Genomic DNA, 10328 nt, shown 5'->3' with positions numbered 1-10328 from the left:
CCCTGCCAGAGCAGGGCCACCTAGAGTACATCGTGCAGGAACGTGTCCAGGCGGGTTTTGAATGTCTCCAGTGAAGGAGACTCCACGACCCCCCTGGGCAGCCTGTTCCAGGGCTCTGTCACCCTTACAGGAAAAAATTTTTTTCGAATATTCAACTTGAACCTCCTGTGCTCCAATTTACACCCATTACCCCTTGTCCTATCACTGGTCACCACTGAGAAGAGCCTAACTCCATCTCCTTGACACTCACCCCTTACATATTTGAAAACATTGATGAGGTCACCCCTCAGTCTCCTTTTCTCCACTCCCTTAATCATCTTAGTAGCTCTGCGCTGGACTCTTTCAAGCACTTCCCTGTCCTTCTTGAACTGAGGGGCCCAGAACTGGACACAATACTCCAGGTGCGGCCTCACCAATGCAGAATAGAGGGGGAGGAGAACCTCTCTTGACCTACTAACCACACCCTTTCTAATGCACCCCAGGATGCCATTGGCCTTCTTGGCCACAAGGGCACATTGCTGGCTCATGGTCATCCTCTTGTCTACCAGGACCCCCAGGTCTCTTTCACCTACACTGCTCTCCAGCAGGTCAGCCCCCAACCTATACTGGGACATTGTGTTGTTCTTCCCCAAATGCAAAACTCTACACTTCCCCTTGCTGAACTTCATCATGTTTCTCTCTGCCCAACTCTCCAGCCTGTCCTGTCTAAGTCTCTCTGAACGGCAGCACGGCCCTCTGGTGTGTCAGCCACTCCTCCCAGCTTAGCGTCATCAGCAAACTTGCTGAGGGTACATTCTATACCCTCATCCAAGTCGTTGATGAAGATATTGAACAACACCGGTCCCAGTACCGACCCCTGAGGGACTCCACTAGTCACAGAAAACTGCTCTAACATGGTCAGAAAAGAAGAATCACACCTTGGGACCCAAATTCCCTTGGAGATGCTCATCAGAAAACCCACTGTGGGGTCAGGAATTTTTTATGATGCACAGGAACAAACATGAGGCAGGACCATGTGGTCACCCTTGGGCCACCAAGTCACACAAAAGACAGGCCCAAGACTCAAATTCCTAACACAGAGAAGAATCAGGTCACATCTGTATATTTCAAGGTATTTATTGGTCCAGCAACTGCAAAATATACAAATTTCTGAAAGGCATACCCTGTTTTTAAGCTGGCACAGCTTTACATCAGGCAATTATTCCAGATGTATATATACAGAACAGTTAACATTCCACAACTCAAAAAACAAAACAAAAATAACCCAAAACAAGAGAACCCAACTACCCTTCTCTCCAAGCTCTGCAGTATACATTAAATAAATAAAAAGCGCTTTGCTAATAAAAAAAAAAATAAATTCAAGTATCACGAAGGAAAACAAAACCAGGAAAAAAAAAAGAAGGGGAAGAAATCATTGGTGTGGTTCAACAAGTCTCCTCTACCTACCCACCTTGGCTGCAGCCTCACTGCCCAGTTCTTGGCTCTGAAAACCAAAACTGATGGGCAGTGAATTCCTGGGCTGCCACCATCCCACCTTCCACCCAAAACTCTGAGCAGCACAGAGATTCTCTGGTGCTCTGGAGACCAATTTTCCCCTTGCTGAAAAAAAAAATAACCAACCCATTAAGTTCATCTTTTTGTAGGACCTACTGAAACTTCTGTTATTGCCAAAGGAAGAAAGTTTCAGGCCAGGAAGTTAGGGGGTTTTTTTCTGATTTTTTTTCATATATATATATATATACACATGTATATATATGTATATATATAATATAATATATACACATAAACACACATCAAAACATCTGCAGAATTACATGTGTACAGGATTGATCACTGGGCAACCAGACGTCATGTTTGCATTTGCTGGCTTATCTTTTCATAGCAGGAGGAGAAAGATAAAACTCCCCAGGAAGGAGGCTGACAAGACTGAAAGTGACTTGCCTTCCCAAAACATTCTTTTTTTTTTTTTCTCCAAGTCAGAGAAAATTAAAGGGCAGATGTCAACTGCATCCACAGGGAGTTGGCTGCTTTTAATGGGTTATTAAAGAAAATAAAAAAGGAGGGGGGAGAGGGGGGGGTTGGTGAAAAGTGTTGAATCTGTACAGGAATATTATACAAATATGAACAAGCTGGCACAGGGAGGGCACTGCTGAGCCCATCTCTCCTGGTCAGATATGGACCAAGCTTGGTCTCAGCCCCTTCCCACCATCTGTGCTGCTCCAAGCATGTGCTCTGGCTACATGAGACTGAAGCACGAGGCACTGTGGTTCACCTTTTCCCAAAGGAAAAACAGACCAAAACCCCCTCCAAAACCCAAAATACACACACACACAGACACAGAGAAACAATCATACTTTCTCCCCCAAAACTCTCTTCTCCTGACGAAGAATCCTGCTCAGGGGGGCTGGGGAAAGCCATGGGAAGGGTAAAACTAAAGGTTTGCCCATCTCCAATCCCCAAGCTCAGTGTTGCCTTCACCTCCTGCCTCCAACTTAGCTGGGGAGCCAAAAAGCATGAGATGGGGATGAAGATGTTGCTGCATGTAGGAGTGGAGAAACAAACAAACAAAAAAAAAAACCAACAAAAAAACCCAACCCAAACCCAAAAACCTATATAAAAAAACACCCATATATATTAAAAAAATTAAAAAAAAAATCCACAGACTTTTGCACAAAGCAAGTGGTTAATTGCCATTTTTTTAATCTCTGTCTCACAGCCCAGGACAGGCTGCCAAGAAGAGATCTCATGCATCAAACCACTGGGAGCTGGCTGATGGAGTCTTCAGTCACTCACCTCGTTTCACACTCACACACACACCTCCAACACCATTAACTACCTTTTTTTTTTTTGTATTCTTAGCTTTCCAGCATGCAAAATAAAAAAAAAATTGCCCTCACTCAGGTTTCCCCTCTTAAGGGGCACAACTTGAAAAAAAAATATAAAATAGTTATATTCCTGCCACAAATAAAGTGCAAAAACCAAGCGGTTTCTAGGTGTACACATACACACACATTCTTGTGTGGGTATTATATATATTTAAATAAAACAAACAAACAAAAAAAGAGAACAGGCAAAACTGTCCCTTCTTGTGGCTTTTTACAGCTACACAGGGACTCTGGCCACCTCCACAAGATCTGTGCCTGCACACACACCCTGCCCACCAGGGATTCAAACCCTCTCCAAAATCCCCACTTTCTTCCAAGGCAGAGGAAAGAGGAGGTGAAGTTCTACCACAGCACCTTAGCTGGGGCTCAGGTCTCACCAAAAAAAAAAAAAAAATGCCTGAACCTGAAGCATTCCCCAGGTGCTCCCAGAGATGAAAGCATCACCCTGAGCCACCACCAGCGTGGCTGCCCCTTACCCTACAGGCAGACTGTGACTGATTTTGGAAGATCTACACTCTCTGCAAGGCTTTTTTTTGAGTTGTTTGTGGGGTTTTTGTTTTGTTTTGTTTTTTTAAACCCAGTAATTCTTGGTGTGAAGGACTTCCCACAGCTGCCTTCCTGGTACTGGTGGGTCTGGGTGTGTGGGACAGGCTGCAGTGTTTTTTTTCTCAAAAAAAAAAAAAAAAAAAAAAAAAAAAAAAAAAAAAAAAAGGAATTAATAATTTAAAACAAAATCATGCAAAACCCTTCTGTTGCCCCTCTCCCTCCCCTGTTTCTCTGCTAAACCCCACACCATCCACATATCTACACCCCAACCCCAGAGGGATGGGAACCCAATGGTCGGTCCCGAAAAAGCTCAAAACCACTTAAAAAAAGAGCGGAAAATGAAAACTCTTGTGCACTAGAAGCACTTTTGCAGCTTTGCTACCATCTAAGGGGATTGGTGGAGAGGAGAGCAAACGTCACAGAGCCTGGAAGATCTGGTGGTGACCCTGAAGGAGCTCGGGGTTCCTCTCCTCAGCTCTCCTGCATCTCTCCAGGGTTGCAGATGAACGGGCGTGGGTAGGACACAGCTGAGGGTCGACCTCGCCGGCGAGGGGGGAGATGGGTTGGTTCTAAGCAAGCTTCAGGAATGGAGATGGGGTGGGAAGCTGGTGGCATGGCTGGTGGCCTGGAGACAGCGCCAAGGGAGTCAGGATGGCTTCTGAGAGGTGTTCATGTTCTGCAACGAGAGAGGAAGGAGCAGGGTTGGGGGGGATGCGCTGGGGTAGGAACCCATCCCAGCATCTTCCCCGTGCACGTTGACAAGGGGACAGGGGGGGTAAACAGAAAAACACAGCATGGGTCACTAAAAAAGCACCCACCAGAGGAGAGGACACTGTCCACCCAAAGAGAGAGATGGAGGGGGCTTGCTGCTCACAGCCCTCTCCTGCAAGTATCTTAACTACAGGGTGGGAATTTGGTAGAGATATCCCTAAAAACTGAGCTAGAGCCAAGGCAACCCTCCCACCCTACCTGGTCTGCACCTCTCAAACTGCTCTTTGGTCCATGCCAGACAAATTAACAGGGGGATCATGAAGTTTATTCAAGGAACCAATTAAACATCTCTCTTGCTCCTTTTGATGGTGGGCAGTATCCATCTCCTCCCCCCCAGGTCTACCAAGGAGATCAATTTTTGTCCATCCTTGGTGCTGACAAGGAGATGCAGCTCCTGCTGGTCACACCAAGAAGCTGGTGTGAGGACCAGACCCCATCAGCAGTATTTCAGGAGCACCAGCTCCCTCAATGACACCCTATGAGGTTTCATGGTCCTTAGAGCTGCTCCAGACACATCTTGGGCACGGGGTGGTGACAACAGGCACCCCACCAGCACATGGTGAGGACCACAAAACCAAAGACAACCAGCTAAACACAAGCAGGACCAGCTCTGAAGGCAGCAGCTAGAGAAGAGCATCCACTAGAGGAGAAACCCAAGGGGAGATGATCACAAGGACATTTCCCAGTTCACAAAACTACACAAAAAAGGGTGGGGAGAAGAGGACTAGGAAGGTTTCTCAAGACTCATTGAGTTCCTTTTTTTTTTTCTTTCCTTTTTGCTTTTTACTGCCTAAACTGCCTCTTACAAGCATCAGGAATCTTGGCCAAGCTACGAGGCAGAGTGGGCTGAGCTGTTCTCTGTTATCTAAGGAGACAGGAGGAGGGTTAGGAAAAGCCACATGCACCACAGCCATTTACCTTGGAAATATTAGTAAAGAGAAAACTTTGAGAAAGTGACAAACAGGTCGCCTTTAAGCATGAAAAGTGAAGGGGAGAAGAAGGGAGGGGATCAGGTTGTTGTTACAAAGTGCACTTTGGATCACAAACCAAGAAAAAGGAAAAGAAAACATCATGCCAGGTAGTCCCACTCCCCCAAACTGGCTCCATCCCACACTCAGGAGGACTCTGCTATTCTGAGACATGTCCCCAGCCTCTTTCCAGCCATCCCCTGGTCCTCCTGGATGTGGGTCAAGATCCCAACAGTGAGGGCTGATTCAACAAGAACCCCCCCAAAGTCTCATGGTGCTAGCTGGGATAGAGGTACCTTCCACCTCCCCTGATCCCATCTGGGTTGTGGTGGGACACAGTGAGGACCAACACATGCACATGAGGCAACAGCCTCCTAGAGAGGTACTGACACCAAGTCTTGGGTTTAGGGTGGCTTCTTCACTCCCTCAAAAGCAGCTTTTAAGCCCCCCAGTACCAGGCTCCCAACAGAGCTGGGATGCAACCATCTCCCAAACTCAACCTAAGTTTTTTCTGTGCCATTGCTGAGCCATGCAGTGCTTTTTATTAGAACATGGATGGGAAAATGTGAATGGAGGGATGCTCAAAACAACAAAAATACTTTCAATGCAACCCAAAAAGACCAGGCACCTCATCATCAGGGGCTTTTGTGTCCACAAGCAAGGGAAGAAGACATGAAAGCCACACTAAGCAAATTCAGCCTCTACATAGCACAAGCATGATCTTCCCCAACCCATCCAAAGACAAGTGTGACCTTCTTAACTTCCCATTTCTCAAAAATGTTTACATGAGGGGAAGAAAAGAGGTTCCCCAGCTGTTATGTGCAGGCAGGGCTGAGGCCTGGTCCTGTTGCTGCAGATTCCTCCATTTTCAGCCCACAAAACAAACCAGGACAGGGATGCATGTAGACAGGTTCAAACTGGTGGCCAAAAAGACCCCTGGGAAGCAAACACCCCAGCCCTAAGCTCTCCCTGGTTTTTGAGAAGCCATTTGAGCTCTGATTCCAACAACTGCTGCTCAGCTCAATGATGTAGCATGAATTATATCCAAAGGTTCCAAATTTATCCAGGAGCTGCCCTGTCCCTGTCACACAAGGCTCCAACAGCACTGAACCACACTGTCAAAGCCTTGGTTATTTCTAAAACTCAAGGAATCTTCCTTTTTTTTACCGGAGATAGAGGACAAGAGCTTTGCATCTACTCTGCCAGAGACATCCAAAGCAGATTGGTCCCAAAATCCAGGTTCACACAACTAGAGATGCCAGGACCTGGGACCAGGCCAGCTCCAGAAAACATACTCCTGATCCCATGTAGGTGATGGAACCCTGCTGGAAGATGAGGTTTGAACCTTCTCAGAGATCAATCTGGTGCCATCACTCTTAAGACAAAGCTCAGAGCCCTGGGTCTATCACCTGCAGTACAAGGTGCTGCCACAGAGAAGATAAGCCCAGGAAAAAACAACATCTCCCATACCATGACTGTCCAAGGAGGAGGCAGGGAATTTGGACATAATAGATAGAGGGCAATTGATAAAATTCCTTCATTTCTCCACAAAAAGCACAGAATAGTTCGGGTTGGAAGGGACCTTAAAGATGACCTAGCTCCAACCCCCTGCAAGAGCAGGGACACCTCCCACTAGACCAGGTTGCTCCAAGCCCCATCCAACCTGGTATGCAAAACTTCCAGGGATAGGGCAGCCACAGCTTTTCTGGGCAAAAAAAAAAAGATGATTTGCTCAAGCTCAGACACTTTGTCTCCTTTTTACCTTCCCTAAGCCAAATCCACCCCCACGCAAAGAAATATTAACTCCAAGAAGTCCACACCCCAGCTGGCTTCCACAGCAACATCAAAACAATTGGTGGGATGGCAAGAGACATTAAAAGAGGACAAGAAGGGGGAAATAAGAGACAAGAAGGTACTTACAGGCATGCCTTCCCTAGTAAAGGCTGCAGAGAGACAGAGAATGGAAAGAGGGATCAGTAACGCCGCGTGAGACCGAGGACGCCGGACGGCAGCGAGGGACACCTGAGCAGCAAGAGCTTCCAAACCCAAAGCTGGCAAAGGGTTTGTTGCAAGCCTCAATCAGCCCAAGCAGAGCCCCAAAAGCTTGAGACAGACTCAGCTGCCATGTTCAGTGCTTGCTGGGGTGGAGAAGGCTCATGCGAAGCGGCCACCAAGCAGAGTGGTTGGAGGAGGAGCATGGAACCTGCCCAGGACCTGGGCAAGATGGGGCAAGAGGACACCAAACACTAAGAGGGGCTGGGCCAGGCAATGAGATCCAATAGGCAGCTGGTGGGAAAGGCAGCATGGTAAGGGGGCTCTGACATTATCTAAACAAGCACAGGGAAATGAGTTTTGCTCCTGGAGAAGTGTGCAGCAAGGTCACTTCTTCTCCATCCCATCCCAAGTGGGTGAAAGAGGAAAGGATGCATGAGCACCATGGTAACTACCCACAGGGTTTCACCCAGGACTGCATAAAGCAATGAAGGTTGAACATGCCAAGAGGCTTCTCCTCATGTTTTGGTTCATTTTGCCTATTTCTCTGGAAAGGAGGAGAACCCTCCAGTCAAAGAGATGGGTCCTGGCATCTCCTTCTCAAGCCAAGTACAAGAACATTTTCTTTATTACAATGCCCAGATCTCCACCAACGCTGAGCACCACCCATGGAGAGGGCAGGAGCCCTTCACTCCTACAAATACAGCTCCCCAGGGGTTTGACGCTACAATGCCAGATGGTGAAGGCACTAAATTAACACAGCCTGAGCATCAGAGGGTTGACAACACTCTCCAAACCCAAGAGAGAACCAACAAGCAACCATTTGCTGAGGTTGTTCCCAAAACCAACCCGAGCTGGGGAGGGACAGCAGCCATGGGAGAAGATGCATCTCAAGAGACAGCAGCACAGGTTGTGACAACAGCAAGCAGTCCCCCAGCTCCAGAAGCAACAGGAGGGCAACAATATAACCACAATAACAACAACAAAAAAAAAAAAGCAACAAAACGAAGAAAAAAAACCAAACCAAAACCAAAACCCAACAACAAAACAAGAGTTCAACTAACTTGTCCAGGCATCTGCGTGGGCACTTCCTGAGGAACACAGCCTGGCAGGGCAGAAGAAACAGCCACATGCTCCTCAAAGCTGTTGATGCGAGGTTTTTTGGTGGGCTCTGGGCTTGCTAGAGGGGTAACGCTATTACGTCTCATGAGCGTGTTAGGTCCCTTCTTTGCTTCCTAAATTAAGAGCAAGACAAAGAAAATAAAAATAGTAAACAAAACAAAAAAAAAAAAGTAAAAAAAAAAGGAAGAAGGCGACAGTTATAAAGGAAAAAAAAAAAAAACTTCTTGGGGTTTGGTTTTTTTTTTTTGCTTTAATTTTCTTAAAGCAGCCTCTGCTTTTCCCCACTATTGCTGTCAAAGTGCAAAGGATAACCTGAAAGGCTCTGGACATGAAAAAAAAAAAAAAAAAAAAGCAAAATAAACCAAACAACCCTAATGGAAAAAGTTTGAGGATGCACCATGATTTCCCCCAGAAAGGGGAGGGGATAAAAAACAAAACCAAAAAAGCCCTGCACTGAAAAGCCAGACTTTCTCAACTTTCTCCTCACCTGAGCCTCTGCTCACACCAAGTAAATGTAGATTACTAAATCAACTCAGAGGTGATCAAAAGCCACAACTCTGCATGACAGTAAGAGGCACCCATTGGTTTCCTCCTCCAAGCTGGTCCCTCCAACCCAGGGAAGGGTGTGAAAGCAAGAGAAGGGAAGACGAGCCAGGCCAAGCTGATCAGGAAAGATTTTGGGAAGTAGGGGCAGAGCAGCCAGCAAGGGTCAGCACTGTGCCAAGCTCCAACTCAAGCAAGGTGGGATGGAGGGGCAGCAGCCGAGCAGAGGAACCCAAGCACTTTGCACACATCTTACTCCATCCTACCCACAGCCCAGGGACTCTCCTGCCATCCCCTCTGAGGGTGATGGAGGAGAGCATTGGTGGCCTTCATGGCAGGGGGAAGGACTGGCTTCCCCACTCTGGCCATGGGGAAGGAAAGGAGGCTTGGATGTTGCCACCTGGTGAGGGTGGGAAGGAACCAAATGGAGATGTGGGCCAAAAGGGGATGGCTCTGACCATCCACCTGGGCTCCATCACTGTGACACCCCAGTTCAAAAAAGGTACCAGTAGTTGGGATATGGGCACTGCCAGGGTCCTTAAGGTCCCAGTTGGATGGCCACCCAGCTGGCATCCTCCCACTCTGGCCTCTGAGCTCCTGAAGGAGCACAGAGCAGATAAATTTGACTTTGCAGGGGTTTTCCACCATGCAAGGGATCTACTCCCTGCAGCACCCCTAGTCCAGCACTGTCACCTCCCACTCTACCAAACAGTACTCTGGTAGCCATAAAAAAACATGGGCACACTAGGTGAAGGAACAAAAAAAAAAAAAAAGGCAGAAGGCCTTGAGCCCAGACTCTGCCAGCCAGCTAGGAGACCTGAGAGAAGTCACCTTCTCCATCCATAGCTCCAGTTCCCCACTCTGGTGAGAGGATGATTGCACAGTGTAAAGTTAAAAGACCAAGGAGGAGTTCTCCCTGAGCCAGGTTTATCATGGGAGAAACACTGGGGTGCAGGCAGATCCAATAGACCTTTTCCCTCAGAAAACTCTTGGCAGGTCACACCTTTGCAGAGCAAGAACCCATCTGATGCTCCAGTCCTCCAGCAGCACTCTGAGCATCCAACTCAGCAACCTCCCCATGCCCACCCCAGGTGTCCTCGCTGCCAGCTGACCACAGGGGAAAGGAGAGGGACACCAAGGGATGGCTTTGAGGAAAAGCAACACCCACCTCTGGTCGTTCCCTGTGTGTATTGACAGCTTCAATGTTCAGTGAGATGGACTCCACCCGGCAGCCTGCAGAAGGGAGCAGAAGGAGATAGAGCAAACAAAAAGGGCACAGGATACTACAAGGTGCTCCATCCCAGACTCCTGCCCTTCTCCCAGAGCCAGCTTGGATTCAGGAGGAGGTACAAGTCAAACCCCTTGACCCCCCACTCACCATAGGCCACCGGGGTCAGCTTCAACACTGTGTGAAGGGGACACTTCAGGTAGGGCATTTCATCTGCAGAAAAAAGCAAAGCAAGAGGGTTATCTCATCCCTGCTGCAAAAGCTGGCTTAGAC

General features: G+C 47.8%; 1 protein-coding gene across 6 annotated transcripts in view; it reads right to left on the bottom strand.

Moving 5' to 3' along the window:
• Window positions 1-1100: 1100 nt before the first annotated feature.
• PFKFB3 (6-phosphofructo-2-kinase/fructose-2,6-biphosphatase 3) overlaps window positions 1101-10328 on the bottom strand; it is a 42852-nt gene continuing 33624 nt past the window's right edge. For 2 of the 6 annotated variants that reach the window (XM_030444255.1, XM_030444229.1), the window contains 5 exons: window positions 10206-10268; window positions 9996-10060; window positions 8227-8397; window positions 7091-7113; window positions 3598-4107 (listed from right to left, as the gene is read on the bottom strand). In XM_030444255.1, coding sequence (XP_030300115.1) covers window positions 4101-4107; window positions 7091-7113; window positions 8227-8397; window positions 9996-10060; window positions 10206-10268 — 329 coding nt within the window. In that variant the 3' untranslated portion in view covers window positions 3598-4100. Of the gene's footprint in view, window positions 4108-4954; window positions 5172-7090; window positions 7114-8226; window positions 8398-9995; window positions 10061-10205; window positions 10269-10328 lie in introns of those variants that run through there. The other 4 variants (XM_008493051.2, XM_030444274.1, XM_008493050.2 and 1 more) reach the window with 4 other exon arrangements.

The sequence above is a fragment of the Calypte anna genome, chromosome 1, assembly GCF_003957555.1.
Source record: "Calypte anna isolate BGI_N300 chromosome 1, bCalAnn1_v1.p, whole genome shotgun sequence".
NCBI classification, from domain to species: Eukaryota; Metazoa; Chordata; class Aves; order Apodiformes; family Trochilidae; genus Calypte; species Calypte anna.
This window is presented reverse-complemented; position numbering and strand designations above follow the sequence as displayed.